Consider the following 22,456-nt stretch of genomic DNA (forward strand, 5'->3'; position numbering starts at 1 on the left):
TCGCGATGGAGGCAACAACATTGGAACACAGCGTGTTCTGTACGTGAGCTCACCTTTGGGTCCCTGGGCGATGAACGGGAGCCCAGGTGTGTCGGCACGTGCCTGTGAGCGTCGGTCAGCGTGTCTGAGGCGACGGACTACCCTGCACTCGGGGTGCCGACCAAGATATCCAAGGTTCACGTCAGCTCTGGCCAGACTGTGGATACAGAGCTCACGGCGAAGACCATGGCAAGCCAAAGAATCAACAAGTGCGTGTGCACAACATGGGCTTCGATCGCGTGGGGGTTGCGATAGAGGCGATCGTTGCGACCTGAGTTAATGCCCAGGTGGTGCGGAGCAGGAAGCTGGGCGGCTTTCTCACGGGAGGGCAGCGTAACCCGCCCACTGCGGTACAGGTGGTGTACAGCAGTGTCAGAGCTGGAACCTGGAAGTGGAATGAAGCTTGAGGGCAGGAACGGGTGAGCACCGCCTGCCAGATCCGCTCACCGTTCCAAGCCTGGAGCTCCATGGAAGTCCAGGACGAAGCGCATTGTGTCCTCAGCGCTGCATTCTGCTCACCCACACCTCGCAACCCGACTTCGCCGCGGCGCCCGTCTGCCGGATGGCCCCGCCAAGCCCGCCCCCCATCCTGCGTCACCCGTCGGCGGACCCGATCTGCCCGCGCCGCTGTAGCAAGTCTGCCTCGTCCCGTGTGGCTGACGACTGCTGACAGGGCGCGAGGACTGGCTGCCTCCAGCGCTCCAATCGACGCCCTACTCCGTACAATGCGGCTCTGGATCCCCCTCTCAGATCGGTCACAGCCACGCCGCAGGGGGGTGTGTGCTCCGCGCCGGGTGCGCCCTGTGGTCGCGTCGTCACTCCGTGTTGTGCTTGTGCAGCCCGGCCTGTCTCCTCCTCCGCACGTCGATGTGCTGTGTCCTTCCACGTCGTTCCGCCAAGTCTCGTGCTGCCGGGAGGGGGAAGCAAGGTCGCTGCGCGCCTTTTCAGCCATGGATGTCGCTTTCGGACATGGCAGTGTGCTGCTGCCCAGGCCCAAGGAAGCAGGCAGAGCGCGGGTGGGTGTGGGTGACTCGGATGGCTGTGGGATCCTGACCCCGGCCCGGCTCCCGTGTGCTCGCTCAGCCGCCTCAACGAGCCCCCCTGCTCGATGTCCCCTCCTGTCGTGTCAAGTCCTACATGCACTCGCCAAGTCCTAAATACACGCTGCTCGTAACTGCTGCAGCACTGTGTCCTAGGACCAACAGCCGGCCAGGTTGGTGTTTGTGGTTGCCTCCAGCCTCACCTCGCCTCGTGGCTCCCTCCCCGCAGCGTTCCTGGACAGATCTCGAATAAAACATCATGCGTGGCGATTCGTGACGGCCCAAACAACTCTATTCGTTCTCCTCGCTCCGTCCTGGCCATGGTCCTCGACTGCTTGCCGTTTGCCTAGAGAACCCGCCACCTTGTCCTGTCCGCAAACAGACCACCGCCAGTGAGTGCGACCAGACCATGGACAGTTCCTCGAAGCGTTCCTCGTTCGAGGAACCGGGCCTCGCCGCCTCAGCCTTACGACGATGGACCCGAAGTCCCACTGGCCACCGACTGGGCCTGCGCCGGTCTGGCACAGGCTCGACTGCCTCTGCGTCCGTGACTTCGTTTGAGAGCGATAGGAACTCGCCCAACTGCGTGTAAGGCGATGCACCCGAGATGATACCTCTTGCTGCGTGGCGGAAGTCTGCCCGGGAGCTGACCTATACTGCCATCAACTAGATCCCGCGAGACGTCGAGCGATGAGTGTTCCCTTCACAGGTTTATCGTCTGGGTCGCCGTCAAGCGCAATGGCTCAGCGAGGATCACACCCGAGCAGATGAGGGAGTGCCCGATGCTTCGCTGTCGCAGGCGGTTCCCCAATCACGAGTTTATGCTGCAGCATCTCTACTCTTGTGAACACCTCGAGTCAAGCGAGTACTGGTGTTATGACTGCGGCAAAGCCGAGCACCTGGGCGACGTCAAGTGCAGGCGCTGCCTAGGGCACCCGTCCAAAAGGAAGAGGATGATGTCCCTGGCCAGGAACTTCTTCAGTTCGTTGGGCCACAAGTCCAAGAATGGCAGCCTGCCCGACCTGGATCTGGATATGAAGGACGACCCTCCCAGCTACGAGTCAGCCCTGGAACCGTCGGAGGTCGAGTTGCAGTCAACTGAGATCCACGAGATTGACTCTTTCGAGCTTCCTCTTGCCACCATCCCGGAGGCGAGAGAGGAGCCCGAGCCGTACTCGGGGTACCTATCCAACATGAGTACAGCCGCACCGCAACCGCAACCCGCGGATCTCCAAAACGTACATGCCGTTATCGACGAGTCACTCATCAATTGGGACCTCTCCCCGACACCGCCACCTCCGGCCTTGCCCGCAGGTGTCGTCTCACGGCCCGTACCCGCGGACCGTCCTGTCCTGCAGCTCAACACCCAGGGCCTGGCAGGTTATTACCGTGCAAGATCAAGGCGAAGAAGCAAGACTTGTATGCTCGCCCCAAGCTCGTCAGTCCGGTCAACAGCCAGCACAGCCAGCACCAACAGCACATCGAGCACTGCCAGCCACAACATCTCTCCCATGTCAGCCTGGTCGGGATCTTGGAGCAAGGCTCCCGGGTTCGACTCGGCACTTACTTCGCCGGCTGACGACTTGAACCTCGCCGATGTCTTCCCACAGGATAACGAGTACAGACGTCAGGTTGCCCCTACCACGGAGGTGGGTCTCCAGAGCGTCGCAACCGAGACTGTCATACAAGAACTCCCGGCCGAGGTCCCAACATTTGACATTCCTCACATGACGGATGCGCTTCACGCCGAACCAGAATTGCCCCCTGGACCAGCCCCGAGGGAGCAGCCCCTGGAGGTGAATCTGGACTTCGACAAGCCCAACAGTGCCCCAAATTCTACAATGATGCTGGCGGATACATTCCGGAATCAATACGTTAGCACCCCGGCGCTGATTCAAACAGCACAGAACGTCATTGAGGTTCATATTGAACACTCCATGAAGGGCCTCCGATGCGATGGCAAAAACCATGTGGTCAACCAGTTCTGCAACATGTCAGCTGCCTCAGTCGCGTTGGCTGGCCTGGAGACCATGTCCGACATCTTGAGTGGCAACATCATCACTTCCGCCGTCAGACTGCTCTGCTTCGTTCACGTTGCGTACGCTCTGTCGCTCGTCATCGACGAGCAAGAAGCCGCATCCCGGTCCACCGCTTTATTCATCCAGGCCGTTTCCTATAGTTCATGGCTATCTCACCAGGATAGGCAGGCGTATATCCAGGTTGTTGATTTCTTATGGAAGCCAGAAGACATGGCCGACGGTGTCTTCATGGAGCTGCTACAGTCGAGCATGTCCCAGCCGGATGCCGACTCAGGAAGTTCAAAGGGCAAAGCGCCAGCAAAATTCCTAAAAGCTGATCGATCCGACCCGCTCATCTTTGTCGCGCAATACTTTCTGGATGGTAGGTCAGGTCACGCACAACCTCCGCCATTTGCTAACAAGGAAAACAGAACTGGAAGCCTCAGCGTTGCGCGAGACCACGCACCTTGAAATACAGGCATCTGAACTATGTCTAGAGCACATGAACGACATCAACCTGGACGCTAATGAGAGCTCCCCGTTCTCCATCGGCGCCAAAGAGGCAATAAGTACTCTTGCACAACAGTACAACGGCGTCCCTGCCTTTCGATCGGCCATGCAGGATGTGCTGGATAGAGTCAAGTCAAACCATATCGCCACGCCTCGTCGACTGGAGCTGGAATTATTGCAGGCTGGGAAGGTACGTTGAATGGCACCCGTGGAAGCGTCAGACCTTTTAAAGCTGACTGATGGAACAGATGCGACTCCCACTCAGCGTCCCGTTTGACGACTTTATTCGAGTTGTGCGCGCAAAAGTCGACTCACTATTTCAGCTCTTTGACCGGTCGTTTACACACCCGGATCCCCGCCTCAGATATTATCGACAGGGTGCACAGTTGATGAAGTCTGCTATTGGCAAGACTGTTCCGTCAGATGTGGGCATGACCAACGCAGACGCGGCGTTTGACCTGCTCAGCTTTGATGGCCAAATGACGCCCAACATGGACGACTTCTTTGGCACGATCCCAGATTTTGACACTGGACTACGCGTGGGACTGGATATGCCCCTCCCGGACGCGCCTGTGCCTGTACGGCCCGCATCCATCCCTGCTGTAAACGTTGATCCTCCCGCATCGATGGGCGACTCCTGGATGCCGACTCCGGAGGAATCATTACCTTCGGGGCTGCCATCAGCAACGGCGGGCTCACCGATCTCAGCCGCACCAACACCGGCCTCGTCGTCGTCCAAGAAAGTGGAGGCGAACAGCTGCTGCGATATCTGCGGCTACCGACCCAAAGGCGACCCTCGGTGGTTCGGAGGCAGCATGGCCAAACACAAGAAACTGCAGCACGGTGCCGGTCCACCCAAGATATACAAGTGCCCCTACCCCGGATGCACGAGCCAGTATAAGAGCCGGCCGGACAACCTGAGGCAGCATCAACTGGACAAGGGGCATTTTGTGGACACCGATGATGGTTCAAGCCGAAGGCCGAGCAAGAAGAGGAAGCTTATGGATTAATGGTGACTTCGCGGAGGATTTCTCTCTGTTCTTTGTTTTGGCGCACGGAGTTTGAGCGGCTTGCTTGAGACGATACCATGGATGGGGGTAATAAGGGCACCGGCATGCTGCGGCCCCGGATTAACGGAAGGCAAGGACCGAGGGTCAGGGCCGCCGCCGAGGGGCGGTGGCGGATACACACGTATGCAGGCAGGGACTGCGGGATATAGGGAGCACGAGATACTTCGTACATGGATGAAGAAGGCATCAGCCAAGGAGTATGCTGCTTCTGTATAGTTACACGGCATAGCCGACCTATTTGTGGTAGAGCTGCAAAGTACAAAGATACACGGGCAACGGCTCGAAGAACAAGGCTAGCCGGACGAACTGTATCTGTAAGATTGACTACATGACAGCTGGTGCCACAATGCCCCCTCTGATGGCAGATGCCGACTGAAGTGTGTGATGTGGCAAGCGAGGCTGCTGTTCGCCGACGAGGTGGCCAATTGGTGGGGGTTGGAGCCAAACACCACTGCTAATCACGAAGGCTACTGTACCTCCCATGTAATGCGATTCGGAGTGCAAAAGCCCAGTCACGTGTCGAGGACCCGGCTCCTGCGGCCCAGGGACGCTGAAGCCACAGCGTCGTACGGACGTCGTGGCACGCTGGGAGCTGCTTCCTGATAAGCCGAGGAGGGAGCGGCCGTTCCGGTTGGCCTTGGGAGTTGCATCAGAAGACTTTGCAGTTGCCATTGTGCATCCGGTGGACCTGGACAGGAGAGCAAATTTTCCCACGGTGCGGCCGGGAGCCGGCGGGAATTTAACGGCGATGCGCGGCACGAGTCTATCGAGAGAGTAGATGACGAGGAGAGACGACGCCGCGCATGCATTGCCATCCCTACGTTTGTACCTCAAGCAGTGAGGTGATGGGGTTGGACTTCAACATGAGGTGCGAGCCTGGCCCGGGCAGTAATAAGGTCCCGAGGTCGCCAGGTCACTGCGGCCCATTGGACCGCGGACACGCCAACCCAGCCCCCCCGGCCCAGTCCAGCCCAGCCAGCCCTGGGAGGTCGCCAGCGGCACAACCTTGAGTGAGCCACTGCGAGCCTTGTGGCGGTACCCGTAAGGTTGGAGCTGGCAGGGCAGATACCTTGCAGTTCCTCGACTCTAGTGCGTCGGTGGCCGCCCAGCCCAGTGGGCAGCGCAGCGCGGACCTCCGACTCCCCTCCACTCCTCCCACCACCCAAGCCCGCGCAGCCAATCCCGCGGTTGGGCTCGCGCCTCGGTGCTAGCCAACGCGCTACGCACATTCGCACAGCGCCCCCCCCTCCCCCCCCAGTCGACTCAGCCCAGCACAAACCTTCCAACCTTCCTGAGACGCCCCCCCGCCGGCCGCCCCAGCACTTGGGACCCGAGCCTGCACAGCCTATCGTGACGCGGCAGGGCCAGAGAAAAATTCCCACACCTCAGCCCAGCCCAGCAGCCAGCTCCCGTCCGGTGCCCTCCCTTCCTCCCCTCCCCCCTTCGCCGCCGTCCCCTCTCTCACTCCCATGCCACTCCTCCCGTCTTTCTGCCCACACCTCTACCCAGCACCGCACCTCCACGCCTCCTCCTCCAGCCCATCGTCCTTAACGACACCCCCAAACCAGGTCCAGGGTTTTGCTCTCCTCTGAGCCGCGCCATCGTCAACGACAAAACGTTGCTTCATCAATCGAGTCGAGGGCAGACAGACGTGCGGACCGGGCCATTTCGAGCCGACAGCGACGAGCAGCGAGGGGACGACAGAGGCCCGACACGAGCGGAGCGACCGGGCGCGCGTCAGCGCAGTGTTTTTCCTCCACGACGGGCCCCGACACGACGAGACCTCCGAAGGGATTGATTGTTGTTTTTTTCCCCTCCCATTTTCCCTGTCCTTCTTGCAGACCGAGAAGCGGAAAGACTTGGCCATCGTTGTCGTCGTCGTCGTCGCCGCCGCCGCCGCTGCTGCCGTCACCGTCGTCGCCGTCGCCGCCCTACGCGGCCATTCGCTCGCTGCTCACCAACCTCGCCCACACCCAACCGTTACCGCTCCAGCCGTACACCGCTGTCGCCGCCGTCACCCGCGCGAGCCTCGTGGCCCGCTGCCGCGGTTAACAAGTCAACGCCAACCACGGGCCGGCCAGTCCTAGACGCTGGTCATCGCCGACTGCGTCACCCGACTAGCCAGAGCATTATAAATAGGCTTCGCCGCCGCTTTTCGCCCGCCCGCCGCCGCCATGTCGAGCCTTGGGCCTTCCGGGTCCAACGCTCATGCCGGCCTGAACTTCTCTCAGGCCGGCCTACGTCGCAACCCTGGATTCGCACCCTCGCACGCGAACCAGCACCAGCCGAACAAGCAGTCTCCCGCGCCTCACGCCGCCTCGCCCTACCAGACCCAGGCGTACACGCCGCAGCAGCCGCCGCAGGGTGCCTACCCGGGGCACCTCTTCCAGCAGACTGTCAACACCAATGTTCCCAATGGCCACCCGGCGTCGCGGGCGCCGCAGAGCCACGTTCCCAATGCCCTCAATGTCCAGCGACAGAGAGCAGCCCCTCAGCGGCAGCAGATGCAGCCCCAGCCAAACCCGCCGCCCATGGTCTTCCCCAGTGGCATCAGTCAGTCTGTCCCGCATGACCCCATCCTTTCGCACCAGCAGCACCAGCAGCCTCATCCCTCTCACCAGCCGCATCTGGGGCACCCGAGCCATCAGCAGCACCACCAGCAGCACCCGCAACAGCAGCCGCACCACCAACATCAGCAACACCAGGCACACCAGGCACATCAGGCGCACCAGGCTGCGCAGCACCAAGCCCATCAACAAGCGCACCAAGCGCACCAGGGCCACATGGGGCATCAGGGACATCAAAGCCACCAGGGGCACCCAGGTCACCCTGGACGTCAGTCACACCAGGGCCACCCGATCCCCCAGCAGCAGCATACACCTCAGCAACAGCAACAGCAGCAGTTGCCGCCACAGCCTCCGCCGCAGCAACAGCAGCAGCAACAGCAGCAACAGCAGCAACAACAACAGCAGCAGCAGCAGCAACAGCAACAGCAACAGCAGCAGCAGCAACAGCAGCAGCAGACCCCACAGCAGCAGCCGCAGCAGATGCCGCAGCCTCCCGCGCAGCCGCAGCAGCAGCCTCAGGTGCCGCAAGTACCTCAGGTGCCTCAGGTGCAACAGATGCAGCAGGTGCAGCAAGCACAGCAGGTGCAACCCTCGCCGCAGCAGCCGCCAGCCCAGATTCCTCAACAGCAGGACGACCACGCCGTTGATGAAATGGACACGGAGGGTCAGAATGATGCAAACGACGACGCGAGCACGCTCGAAGCGAAGCTCCTCAACGATCCATCCTACGTCCCGTCCCAGCCAATGGGCGAGTTGATGTCGCCTCCGCCGGAAGGTGGGAGCTACCCGACTTTGGAGGCAGTGCAGAAGGCCGTGTTGCGGTATTGCACGTCGGTAGGCTATGCTATCGTCATTGGCCGATCCAAGAAGACAGTGCCAGGCCTGAAAAAAGTTCTCTTTGTCTGCGACCGAGCAGGCAAACCGCCCAGCCGTGTCAGCCCCGAGTTCCGTAAACGCAAAACATCGTCCAGGAAGTGCGATTGCCCGTTTGGCTTCTTCGCCATTGAGCAACGCACCCAGTGGACTATTCGCTACCGACCGGACCCGGCGCACTTGAAGCACAACCATGGCCCGAGTGAGGGCCCCTCGAACCACCCTGCCGCTCGCAAGCTAGATAGCAAGATGGTGGCGGCGGTCAAGCAGCTCAAGGATAACGGTACGTCGTCGGTGCAACCGGGAAATGGTCGATCAGTTTCCACTGACGTTTCTGCAGGTGCCGGCGTCTCCGAAACGTTGCAAATCCTTCAAAACGAGAATCCAGACTGCCACCTGCTCCCGAGGGACATATACAACGCCCGTGCCGCCATCAACCGAAATCCGGCAAAGGTGGCCACAGGCATAGCTGAGAACCGACCGGCCATCTATACGAAGCCCCAGCAGTCGCCTGAGGACCGTATACGAGCCGATCTCCGACGAGAGCTCGCAAAGGCCCGCGAGGACATGAAGAAGATGGAAGACGACAAGCAGAAAGAGATTGATGAGCTCAAGGCCAAGCTGGAAGAGAAGGAGAAGCTCATCCGGAAGTTTGAAACCTTTATCGACATTTGCAACGAACGAGTCATGATTCAGCGTGAGAGGCTGTCGGAAAACACGTCGGCCGGCGGGAACCCGGGCAGATGAACTCGGCCGGCGGCTGTGTGTGTAGTAGCCTGGTGAGGCTAGAGGGGCGGAGATGAAGACATCGCGGGTTCTGCTGAACGGTATTAGGGGGCCGCGCGGGGCAAAAAGCCCAACTAGAGATGGAACCACGGCTAGACGGCCTGACGGAGCGGCGAGGTTTGGCCACTTGTGGCTGGGGTGTTTTGGTATTACATGTTCATGGTTGGTGCACAGGATTGTGGCGACGCAAGGTCCAGCGTGGGCTGTGAGTGAGGGATGGCGTTCCCGGACGACTTGGCTGGGATTTACACCTGCCGCGGATGCTTGTGTTTATGGCAAAACTGAGTCTACGGGGGATTAACTGCGAACCGAGAGCTGGCAGGGACCGGTTTGCCTTGGGTCTTTTATGGCTGATTTATCTTTTACTTATAGGACTGTAGGTACTCGGGTCACAAGGGGGGCGGGTGAAATCTGGCATCGTTTTCGTATTGGTATGACCATGGTGTGGCCCGAGGGCTTGAGGTGTTCCCATTTACAACGAGCAGTGACGTGCACGGCGGTGTAGATGTATAAGCACAGGGCGGCGACGACGATGCTCGATGACGATCTTGAGCAGAGAGCGCACTTGTACATACATACACACATGCTTTGAAGCGCATGTGCACGCATGCACTCCACGTCCTGCGTCGGTGGATCCAGATATCAGATGAAGTCGAAGATGTTAGCGGGGCGTCGGGCGCCTCCCAGAGTCAACAGCCACACCCCATGCCACGCGTGGGGCCGGCCCAATCAGGTACCCAAGTGTGTGTGCCTGCCCGCCCGAGTACGTACTGTAGCTGCAGTGGACACGCTCCTGGGCCGCACATGCCGTCGCGACAGGGGTCCGTTGGGTCGCCAAAGTCGCCAAAGTCGCGTACTCCTGGCCGCTGCAGGACCGGCTCTTGCATTGCTCGCAATAAGCCGGAGCCAAACCAAGCCAAACCATTTCATCCCTCAACGCACACGTCCATCGCAGACGACACTCACCACAGCCCGGCACGCCAGCGATCGACCATAGGCTGAGCGCACTTGCCTGTTCATCTCGCCGACGCCTCTGGAGCTCTTTCGCCGCCTCGTCGCGTGTTGGCGCAGCCACATCGCTGCCTTTATCGCCCCCTGAGCTTGCTCCCCACTCCCTCCCATCGACCCTCGTGCGCCCGCCTCTGTCCGTCAGAGATGACCCTTCGCTTGTGATTTGGAGCCTCTCCTTCTCTAAGCATCCGCTCGTCGACGCCGACACCCACATCGACGCATGACAGCGCACGCCGATATGGAGGTCTCCTCCCCGCCGGCGCCGAGCGTTGGGGCAGCCAACGGCATCGCGACGCCAGCGCCCTTCCAGACAATCGAGCCGGAACGCGTGGTCGAGCACCTGGCATCCGTTTGCCAGGTAGCCCTCGGCGCCACGCGCGAGGAGCTCGAGCAGCCGGGCAACCTGCTGCATAAGAGTCGCTATGCCGAGACTGTTTCGCGTTGCACTCGTTTCGCAAATGATACCCAGAACGTCCTGTATATTCAGAAAGACATTGCCGCGGCATCGGCTGTTGAGAATGGGACCGACACGGCTGGTGAGCGCGAGGCTTGGACCATCGCCGCGGACCATGTCGATGCTGACCTGCTGCTTGAAGTGCCTTCGTCCTTTCACTACACGCTCTCGACCGAGATATCCTCGTCAGCTACGACGGTAGCCTCGCTCGTTCTGTTGAAGACGCCGCAGCCCATCGACCCGACCCGACCGCTCACTTCACAAATATTCATTACTAATTTGCCGGGACCTGCTTCTCTTAATGCCGCCGTGGGAGAGCAGGGCGCCTCACTATCCCCGTGGGAGGTCCTCCATTCCCAGGTTCACCATGCACTCGTGCCGTACTTCGATGCGAATACCAAGAGCCAGCAGCTGGCCAACGGGTCCAGGGGCCGTGCAGACGTCGACGCGAAGACGGGCATCCCAGTGACCAAGAAGAGGCTCAACGATTTAGAGCTGAGTCTCCTTCACCTCCAGCAAAACGTCGACATTCCCGAAATCTCCCTCACGTTCCACTCGATTGTTCAAAATGTTCTCGACGATGCCGAGTCGCGGCATACCCGTCCCACGATCGACGAAATACCCGCCAACCTGCTACAAGACAGCACTTTCCTCAACAGACTGCAGGCAAACGTGAACTCGTGGATCAAGTCGATCCAAGGCGTCACCAAGATGACCAAGGACCCGTCGCTGAACGCCAACCAGGAGTTCAGCACGGCGAGCCAGGAAGTCAACTTTTGGTTGTCCATGGAGTCTGCCCTGGAGGGCATCGAAGGCCAGTTGAGGAGCGAGGGTGTCTTGCTCACCCTCGAAATACTCAAGCACGCCAAGCGATTCCAAGCCACCGTCAGCTTCACGGCAGACACAGGGCTGAAGGAAGCGATGGAGAAGGTGCAAAAGTACAATCAGCTCATGCGGGACTTCCCTCTGGATGAGCTCTTGTCAGCGACTTCGCTCCCCAAAGCCCAAGAGGCTGTGTCGCAGATTTTCAGCCACCTGAACAAGAAGCTGAGGATATGCCCATATCCCATTCGACGGGCACTTCCTCTGGTCGAAGCCATCTCTGCGGACCTGGATGATGTGCTTCACCGCCTGCTCCCTGGCACCGAGCTCGTCAACCTGGATTACCAGCAGTTCCAGGCCCTCATGCGAACCTGCGACGGCATCTTCAGGACCTGGGAGGACAACGTCAAGGAGTTCACCAACGTCGCTCGTGAGGTCACCCGACGCAGAAACGAAAAGTTCATCCCGATCAAGATCAACAAGAAGCATTCTGAGCTCGAGTCGCGTATCAAGTACGTCGGAACCTTCCGCGACAACCACGAGCAGCTCCAGCGAACCATCGTCAACGTGTTGGGCCCTAAAGCCACAATCCCTGGCGTGACCGAAACGACCAGCAGCAATGGAGTCGTCATGGAGGAGATGGGCGATGTCGATGCGGTAGAGGAGGTCAAGCAGGCTTGGGAGGCCCTGCAAAACGTCGACTTGCTCGACGTCACCGACCAAGGCAAAGAACGATGGGTTCGCGCCGAGAATCTCTACAACGAGCGCACGACGCGTGTAGAAAACTCCATCATTGCCCGACTGCGAGACCGCTTGGCGACGGCCAAGACAGCCAACGAGATGTTCCGCGTCTTCTCCAAGTTCAACGCACTCTTCGTGCGGCCAAAGATTCGCGGAGCCATCCAGGAGTATCAAAACCAGTTGATGGACCACGTCAAGCAGGCAATCAACGGCTTGCACGAGCGCTTCAAGCAGCAGTATGGACATTCCGAGGCGCACGCCATGGCACAACTTCGCGACCTCCCCCCTGTCTCGGGTGCCATCATCTGGGCCCGCCAGATTCAGTTCCAGCTGGATGGGTATATGCGCAAGGTCGAGGCTGTACTTGGTCCGGATTGGCATCTGCATGCCGAAGGCCACAAGCTGCAGGAAGAGAGTGATCTGTTCAAGAACAAGCTCGACACGGCACGGATATACGAAGCGTGGCTGGCGGATGTTGGCCGAAGAAAGATTTCCATTTCTGGCCAACTTTTCGAAATTGCTCGAGTAAGGTCTGCAGGCGGCATTCTCGAGCTGGCAGTCAACTTTGATCCGCAAATCATCACACTCTTCAAGGAGACAAGAAACCTGATGTGGCAGTCATATTCGGTCCCTCACGCAGTCACGACGGTGTCAAAGGACGCCAAGAGAGTGTACCCATACGCGGTCAGTTTGATGGAGAGTGTGCGAACGCTGTCTCAAACTCTGCGTCAGATCTCTGAGATGGGCGAAGAATCGATTCTCCTTCACGGATATCGGAACGATGTGTACAGACTCATTGGCGAGGGCGTGCCGCTTCGTTGGGAGTCTTTCATCAACTCCCATGAGCTGTTCTACGCCGACGCGAGGCAATCCCGACCGCTTCTCCCTGGTGGCAACGACTTTGGCCTCAACAAAAACACGGAAAGCAAGCACGGCATGTTCATCCGCGGATTCGCCGCGGCTGTCTCGGTTCTACAGAGCAAGGCTGTCTCCCTTATTCACATCCATGTCGTGGTTGAGCAGGCATTGAAGGAGCTCAGCACCTGTCCCTACGAAGCATCGGCTTTTTCGTCACGCCTCAACACCATCCAGTCAGCCGTGGATCAACTGAATCTGGAGCAGTACGTGAACCTCGACTTTTGGGTTGCAGGGTTGAACCAAAAGGTTCAGTCCATCCTCTTGGACCGGCTGCACGACGCTGTCCAGGCTTGGATCGCAGCCTTTGAGGACGAAACCGCGGAAGATGGGCGCCGGAAGAAGACCACAGAAGAGGACAGCCCACAGGACACTCCAATCATGAAGCGTATCGTCCTTGAGCTGGCAATGCGAAACCAGGTCATCTACCTGGATCCGCCCTTGGAATTCGCAAGGGCTAGCTGGTTCCTCCACCTGCACGACTGGCTCGGCATTGTGTGCAACCTCCGCAAGATCAAGGCTTCTCGGTATCAAATGAGCCTACATGCCAATGCCAACGACGAGCCACGCTTTACCGATCTGCCTACCGAATGCGCAAACATGCTGCATCGCGTTTACGTGTCCGTTGAGAAGAAGCTTCAGGAGATTAGCGCATATGTCGACAAGTGGCTTCAGTTCCAATCTCTTTGGGATCTTCAGTCGGAGCAGGTCTACGACATGCTTGGTGACCACCTTCCGCGATGGCTGGAGTGTCTGCAGGATATCCGCAAAGTCCGCACCACCTTTGACACCCAGGAGGTGAGCCGCTCGTTTGGCCACATCACCATCGACTACGATCAGGTCCAGACCAAGGTCAACGCCAAGTACGACCAGTGGCAACACGAAATCCTGATCAAGTTTGCCAGCCGACTCGGAAACCGTATGCGAGACGTCAATGCCGACATTGAGAAGGCCCGGAAGCATCTTGAAGGCCAGAGCTCAGACACCTCATCCACTGCCCAGGCCGTTCAATTCATCACTGCTGTGCAGAGTTGCAAGCGGAATGTCAAGCTTTGGGCACCCGAAATCGACATGTTTCGCCAAGGACAGTCAACCCTGGTGCGACAACGGTATCACTTCCCGAACGACTGGCTGCATATCGAGCAGATCGACAGCCAGTGGGAGGCGCTAAAGGAGATTCTGGAGAAGAAGTCGAGAGTCATGGAGGAGCAGTCGGACGCCATGCGAGCCAACATCACGGCGCAGGACAAGCTGGTGAATGAGCGTATCGCTGAAATCATCTACCAATGGAACGAGGAAAAACCGGTGTCTGGGACCATCCAGCCTGATGTGGCTTCTGCCACGCTGAGCTCCTTCGAGTCGCGCATAGCCAGCCTCCAGGACGACTTCCTCCAGGTAGTCAAGGCCAAGGAAGCCCTGGATCTTCCGGCTAGCCAAGACAGCTCCCTCGAGGCGACGCTGGAAGAGGTCCGAGATTTCCAGTCAGTCTGGTCGAACCTGTCGACCATTTGGGCTAGCCTTAACGAGACGCGCGACATTCTTTGGACTGCAGTTCAGCCTCGCAAGATCCGGTCCAAAGTTGACGACCTAATCAAGAGCACGAAAGAGATGCCTAGTCGCATGAGACAGTACGCAGCCTTTGAGCATGTCCAGGGCATTCTGCGAGGATTCCTCAAGGTCAACCCCATCCTCTCGGATCTCAAATCGGACGCCATCCGCGAGCGGCATTGGCACAAGATTTACAAGCAGATCAAGCCACAGAAACGATTCTCTCCCAGTTCTATGACGCTCGGCGATGTCTGGGACCTCAACCTCATTGCCACCGAGGCAATTGTCAAGGATATCATCGCCCAAGCGCAAGGCGAGATGGCGCTTGAAGAGTTCCTGAAGCAAGTTCGTGAGACTTGGCAGAACTACGCCCTGGAGATGGTCAACTATCAGAACAAGTGCCGCCTGATCCGCGGGTGGGACGACTTGTTCGCCAAGTGTAGCGAGAACCTGAACTCGCTGCAGGCCATGAAGCATTCCCCCTACTACAAAGAGTTTGAGGAAGAGGCTGTTTCCTGGGAGGACAAGCTGAACCGTGTCCATGTCTTGTTTGATGTCTGGATTGACGTCCAGCGCCAGTGGGTCTACCTGGAAGGTGTCTTCACAGGCAATGCGGACATCAAGCACCTGCTGCCGATTGAGTCCGGTCGTTTCCAGAACATCAACAGCGAATTCTTGACGGTCATGAAGAAGGCCAACAAGACGCCTTACGTCCTAGACGTGCTCAACATCCCCAATGCTCAAAAATCACTGGAGCGTTTGGCAGAAATGCTGAACAAGATCCAGAAGGCTCTGGGTGAATACCTCGAGAAGGAGCGAGTGTCGTTCCCTCGCTTCTACTTTGTCGGCGACGAAGATCTGCTGGAAATGATCGGCAACAGCAACGACACTTTGCGCATCGCCAAGCACTTCAAGAAGATGTTTGCTGGTTTGTCCGGTCTCGTGATGGACGATGAAGCCATCATCTCAGGGTTCACGTCGAAGGAAGGCGAGATCGTCAAGCTGAAGAAGGAAATTTCCCTGGCAAAGACCCCGCGAATCAATGACTGGCTCGCTCTCCTCGAGAACGGCATGAAGTCCACGCTCGCCGAGCTCCTGGCTGAAGCCGTGGACCAGTACACACCAATCTTCGAATCGGAGACCATAGAGATCGAGGCCCTGAACGCGTTCATGGAGCAGTTCCCTAGCCAGATTGTTGTCCTGGCTACCCAAGTCGTCTGGACCACAGCCGTGGAAAAGTCTCTTGGCGCTGGTGGCCAGACCTTGCAAACGCTCTTCGAGCGAGAGGTCCAGGTTTTGCGTGTGCTCGCCGACACCGTTTTGGGCGAGCTGGAAGTCACCCTTCGCAAGAAGTGCGAGCAGCTTATCACCGAGTGTGTCCATCAGCGCGACGCCATCGAGAAGCTCATCAAGGCTGGCGCAAACTCCGCCGGTCATTACCTCTGGCAACTGCAGATGCGCTATGTCTACACGCCCGAGGGCAACTTCCTCGACCGTCTCCATGTTCGCATGGCCAACGCCAAGCTCAACTACGGCTTCGAGTACTTGGGTGTTCCAGATCGCCTCGTCCGCACACCTCTGACCGACCGTTGCTTCCTCACTCTCACGCAAGCACTGTGCCAGCGTCTGGGTGGTTCGCCATACGGCCCTGCTGGTACCGGCAAGACGGAGTCGGTCAAGGCGTTGGGTGTCCAGCTTGGAAGGTTTACGCTGGTCTTTTGCTGCGATGACACCTTTGACTTCCAGGCCATGGGTCGCATTTTCCTTGGTATCTGTCAGGTCGGCGCGTGGGGTTGCTTCGACGAGTTCAATCGTCTCGAGGAGAGAATCCTGTCCGCCGTGTCGCAGCAGATCCAGAACATTCAGCTCGGTCTCAAGCAGAGTGCCGAGGAGGACAAGGCTCAGATTGAGCTGGTCGGCCGCCAGCTCAGCGTCAACGAAAACACCGGCATCTTCATAACCATGAACCCTGGCTATGCAGGCCGCTCGAACTTGCCAGACAATCTCAAGAAGCTCTTCCGCAGCGTTGCCATGTCGAAGCCCGACAAGGAGCTCATCGCGGAAGTCATGCTCTACTCTCAGGGTTTCAACCAGGCAAAGCAGCTTTCCAAACAGACCGTGCCATTCTTCGACCAATGCTCTGGCCAGCTTTCGAAGCAAGCACACTACGACTTCGGCCTGCGTGCCCTGAAGAGCGTCTTGGTCAGTTCTGGTGGTCTCAAACGTGCTCGTCTCAATGACGGCAATCTAGGCGTCGAAGAGGTCGTCGAGCCAGAGATTATTGTTCAGAGCATTCGTGAGACAATCGCTCCAAAGCTCATCAAGTCCGACGTCGAGATCATGACTACAATTGAGGGCCAATGCTTCCCTGGCATTGAATATGTGCCGGCAAATCTCCAAGCGCTCGAAGAGGCCATCCGCGGCCTTGCTGCGGAGCGTCATCTCGTTGTCACCGATACGTGGATGACCAAGGTGTTGCAGCTGTACCAAATCCAGAAGATTCATCACGGTGTCATGATGGTTGGTAACTCCGGTAGCGGGAAATCTGCAGCGTGGCGCCTTCTTTTGGACGCACTTCAAAAGGTGGAAGGTGTCGAAGGCGTTTCTCACGTCATTGACTCCAAGGTCATGTCAAAGGAGGCCCTGTACGGAAACTTGGACTCGACCACGCGCGAGTGGACCGACGGTCTCTTCACGAGCATTCTGCGCAAGATTGTCGACAACCTGCGTGGCGAAGACTCGAAGCGGCACTGGATCGTCTTCGACGGCGATGTCGATCCCGAGTGGGTTGAAAACTTGAACTCGGTGCTCGACGACAACAAGCTGCTCACGCTCCCCAACGGTGAGCGTTTGAATTTACCGCCAAACGTTCGCATCATGTTCGAGGTGGAGACGTTGAAGTACGCCACCCTCGCTACTGTTAGTCGATGCGGCATGGTGTGGTTCAGCGAGGACACTGTTACACCTGGAATGATGGTCGACAACTATCTCGAGACTCTGAGTAGCGTTCCGTTTGAAGACTTGGATGAAGACAGCGTTGCCACAGGCCAAACGCCCGCCAAGAACTTGGTCGTTCAAGGGCAGGTCGCAGAATTGCTCAGGGCTTACCTAACCTCGGACGACTTCATCTTCCAGGTGCTTGAACGCGCCCAGGGGTACAACCATATCATGGAGTTTACCGTCGCCCGTGTCCTCACAACGCTATTTTCGTTGCTGAACAAGGCGGTCCGCGATGTCATCGAGTACAATGGCCAGCACTCCGACTTTCCCTTGGACCCGGAGCAGGTCGAGGCCTTCATCCCCAAGAAGCTGCTCCTCGCCCTTGTCTGGGCATTGACCGGAGACTGCCCTCTCACTGACCGGAAAGCCTTTGGCGACGATGTCTGCGCCCTTGCCAGCTTCGGATCACCGCCTTTGGACGGCACGAGCTCACTCATCGATTTTGATGTGAGCCTACCGAAAGCAGAGTGGACGTCGTGGCAGAACCAAGTGCCAACTATCGAGGTCAACACGCACTCCATCATCCAGACCGATGTCGTCATCCCGACGCTGGATACTGTTCGACACGAAGACGTTCTCTACTCATGGTTGGCCGAGCACAAGCCTCTTCTGCTTTGCGGCCCTCCCGGATCAGGCAAAACGATGACGCTGTTCAGTGCTCTTCGCAAGCTTCCAAACATGGAAGTCGTTGGCCTCAACTTTTCTAGCGCAACCACGCCGGACCTCTTGATCAAGACGTTTGAGCAGTACTGCGAATACAAGAAGACTCTCAACGGTGTCATGCTCTCACCAACACAAATTGGTCGATGGCTCGTCATCTTCTGCGACGAAATCAACTTGCCGGCACCAGACAACTATGGGACACAGCGGGCCATCTCTTTCCTGCGCCAGCTCGTGGAACACAACGGTTTCTGGCGTACATCTGACAAGTCGTGGGTCACGCTCGACCGGATCCAGTTTGTCGGCGCCTGCAACCCGCCGACGGACGCTGGCCGTACTCCGCTTGGAGCGAGATTCTTGCGCCATGCACCTCTTATCATGGTGGACTATCCAGGAGAACTGTCTCTCAACCAGATTTACGGCACCTTCAACTCGGCCGTGCTCAAGATCATCCCTGCCCTGCGTGGATACGCGGAACCTCTCACGCATGCCATGGTGCGGTTCTATCTCGAGTCTCAACAAAGGTTCACACCAAAGATCCAGCCGCACTATGTATACAGTCCCCGTGAGCTCACGCGCTGGGTTCGAGGCGTGTACGAGGCCATCAAGCCGCTGGAAAGCCTGTCACTCGAAGGCTTGATCCGCATCTGGGCGCACGAAGCACTGCGTCTCTTCCAGGATCGTTTGGTGGCAGAGGACGAGCGAAGGTGGACCGATGAGGCGGTCAGGCGCATTGCGCTTGGGTTCTTCCCTACTATTGAAGAAGACAAGGCTCTCGGCGGCCCTATTCTCTTCTCCAACTGGCTGTCCAAGAATTACGTCCCCGTCGACCGGGAGCAGCTCCGCGAGTTTGTCAAAGCACGACTCAAAACATTCTGCGAGGAAGAAGTTGATGTGCCACTTATCCTCTTCAACGATGTCCTGGAGCATGTGCTTCGCATCGACCGTGTCTTCAGGCAGCCACAGGGACATCTGATCCTGATTGGTGTCAGCGGGAGTGGCAAAACAACGCTCTCGCGATTTGTTGCTTGGATGAACGGCCTCAAGGTCTTCCAGATCAAGGTTCATGGCAAGTATTCTGGAGAAGACTTTGACGAAGATCTGCGCGATGTCCTCCGTCGCTGTGGCTGCAAGGGCGAGAAGATCTGCTTCATCATGGACGAGGCAAACGTGTTGGACTCTGGATTCCTCGAGCGAATGAATACGCTTCTCGCCAACGCTGAGGTTCCTGGTCTCTTCGAGGGAGACGACTACGCTGCCTTGATGACGGCGTGCAAGGAAGGTGCTCAGCGTCAAAATCTGCACCTTGACTCTCCGGAGGAGCTGTACAAGTGGTTCACTCAACAGATTGTCAACAACTTGCACGTCGTCTTTACGATGAACCCACCAGAGGGTGGTTTGTCGTCCAAGGCCGCGACCAGTCCTGCCTTGTTCAACCGATGCGTGCTCAACTGGTTTGGCGACTGGTCGGATCAGGCTCTGTTCCAGGTTGGCCACGAGCTGACTCACTCTGTCGATCTGGACAGGAGCAACTGGCAGTCTCCCGATACGATTCCTGTGGCCTTCCGCGGGCTCAACCTTCCACCGTCTCATCGTGAGGCTGTCATCAACTCTATGGTCTACATCCACTACTCGCTTCAGCGATACAACAGGAAGCTATACCAACAGCAGAAGAAGGTGACTTTCTTGACGCCTCGTCACTTCCTGGATTTCGTTGGCCAGTATGTCAAGTTGTACAATGAGAAGCGTGAGGACTTGGAAGAACAGCAGCGTCACCTGAACGTCGGTCTCGAGAAGCTCAGGGACACGGTGGACAAGGTCCGTGATCTGCGCGCCAGCCTCGCAGAGAAGAAGACCCAGCTGGAGCAGAAGGATGCCGAGGCCAACGAGAAGCTGCAGCGCATGGTTGCAGACCAGCGCGAGGCGGAGCAGAGAAAGAATACCTCGCTGGAGATTCAAGCAGCGCTGGAGAAGCAAGAAGCAGAAGTGGCAATGCGGAAGAAGGTAGTTTTGGAGGATCTCGCCAAGGCCGAGCCCGCCGTCGAGGAGGCCAAGGCCAGCGTCAGCAACATCAAGCGACAACATCTCACCGAAGTCCGGTCCATGGGCAACCCCCCGCAGGGCGTACGACTTGCTCTCGACGCAGTCTGCACACTCCTCGGACACCGAATCAACGACTGGAAAGCGGTCCAGGCGGTCGTGCGAAGGGATGACTTCATTGCGAGCATTATCATGTTTGACAATGCCAAGCAGATGACCAGGCCGTTGAGGATCAAGATGCGCAACGAATTCCTGTCCAACCCAGAATTCACCTTTGAGAAGGTCAACAGAGCTTCCAAGGCTTGCGGTCCTCTCGTGCAATGGGTCGCGGCTCAGGTCAACTACTCGGACATTCTGGATCGGGTCGGGCCGCTCAAGGAAGAGGTGACGCAGCTTGAGGAGCAGGCCCTGCAGACAAAGGCCGAGGCCAAGGCGGTGGAGAGCAACATTGCCGAACTGGAGGCCAGCATCAACACATACAAGACGGAATACGCCGCGCTCATCAGCGAGACCCAAGCCATCAAGGCCGAGATGTCCAAGGTTCAGTTCAAGGTCGACCGAAGCGTCAGGCTCCTCGACAGCCTGTCATCGGAGAGGACACGTTGGGAAGAGGGGAGCAAGTCTTTTGAGACGCAGATCAGCACTCTCGTAGGCGACGTCCTGGTTGCTGCCGCGTTCTTGGCATACAGCGGTCTCTACGACCAGACCTTCCGAAAGAGCATGATGGACGACTGGTGCCACCAGCTTCACCTATCTGGCATCCAGTACAAATCTCCGAACCCCGTCACCGAGTACCTGTCGAGCGCAGACGAGCGGCTCAGCTGGCAAGAAAACACGCTGCCCGTCGACGACTTGTGCACGGAGAATGCCATCATTCTCAAGCGGTTCAACCGATACCCTCTCATCATCGACCCATCAGGAAGGGTTACCGAATTCCTTCAGAAAGAGTGCAAGGACAGACGCCTCACTGTTACGAGCTTCTTGGACGATACTTTTACTAAGCAGCTCGAGAGCTCTCTGCGTTTCGGCAATCCCATTTTGATACAAGACGCCGAGCATCTAGACCCCATTCTCAACCACGTCTTGAACAAGGAGTACCAGAGAACCGGCGGCCGCGTCCTGATCCAGCTCGGCAAGCAAGAGATTGACTTTTCGCCGTCGTTCAAGCTCTACCTGTCAACACGAGACCCCTCCGCGCAGTTTGCTCCCGATATTTGCAGCCGAACCACCTTTGTCAACTTTACGGTCACCAAGAGCAGTCTGCAAACACAATCTCTCAACGACGTACTCAAGTCGGAGCGACCGGATGTCGACGAGCGTCGCACCAACCTCATCAAGCTCCAGGGAGAGTTCAAGGTCCACCTGCGCCAGCTCGAAAAGCAGCTCCTGCAGGCTCTCAACGAGTCTCGCGGCAACATCCTCGACGACGACAACGTTATCGAAACGCTCGAGACGCTCAAGACGGAGGCCGCTGAGATCTCGGCCAAGATGAGCAACACCGAGGGTGTCATGGCCGAAGTCGAGGAGATTACCCAGCAGTACGGCGTCATCGCCAGCTCCTGCAGCGCCGTGTTCGCCGTCTTGGACCAGTTGCACTTCCTCAACCACTTCTACCAGTTCTCGCTGCAGTACTTCCTGGACATTTTTCAAATGGTGCTGCACGGCAACCAGCATCTGGCCGGCGAGACCGATCACAATGCGCGCCGCGATATCATCGTCAAGGACTTGTTTGTAAACACATTCAAGCGAACGGCACTTGGTCTACTGCAGAAAGACCGCATCACCTTGGGCATGCTGCTTGCGCAGGCCTCGCCGTACAAGATGGACAAGTCGCTTATTGATATCATCCTCGACCGCCGGGTCCAAGGCAAAGACTTGTCGTCCAACCCTGAGCTCAGAGACGAGGCATTCATGCAGGCTAGGAAGCTCGGCGTGCTCAAGGAGAAGCTGGACGGCATATCAAGTGGTGACTGGGACAGGTTCCTCGCTGAGGAGCTCGCCGAGGCGGCTGTGCCCCGAATTTGGGACGAAAACACCGGGCCTGTTGACCAAGCGCTGCTGTCGCTCCTGCTCGTGAAGCTGTTCCGCATGGACCGTTTCGTGCCGGCGGCTGAGCGCTTCGTCGGCCAGGTGTTTGGCAGCGACATCTTCGACTACGTCGAGGACCTCGGGGCAACAGTCACTCAAGTCTCGGCCAGGCTGCCAATTGCTCTGGTGTCCAGTCCTGGATTCGACGCAAGCTACAAGGTGGACAACCTCGTGGAGAGGATGAACGTCAAGTGCACCAACATTGCCATGGGTTCCAACGAAGGCTTGGCCAGCGCGGACAAGGCCATCAGCAACGCAGCTCAGACGGGCTCAT

The 22,456-nt window shown here is 58.0% G+C and overlaps 1 protein-coding gene across 1 annotated transcript; it reads left to right on the forward strand.

Annotated features, from left to right (window-relative positions):
- Positions 1-1,488: 1,488 nt before the first annotated feature.
- On the forward strand, positions 1,489-4,617 carry PLICBS_001063 (uncharacterized protein; the record flags this gene model as incomplete). The annotated part of the gene is made up of 4 exons (XM_018317866.2): positions 1,489-1,667; positions 1,750-3,479; positions 3,529-3,797; positions 3,856-4,617. The coding sequence occupies 4 exons, from the start codon at positions 1,489-1,491 to the stop codon at positions 4,615-4,617; spliced, it is 2,940 nt and encodes a 979-aa protein (XP_018183391.1).
- Between the last annotated feature and the right edge of the window lie 17,839 nt (positions 4,618-22,456).

This window comes from Purpureocillium lilacinum, assembly GCF_023168085.1.
Source record: "Purpureocillium lilacinum CBS 284.36 DNA, scaffold_1, whole genome shotgun sequence".
Classification (NCBI taxonomy): Eukaryota; Fungi; Ascomycota; class Sordariomycetes; order Hypocreales; family Ophiocordycipitaceae; genus Purpureocillium; species Purpureocillium lilacinum.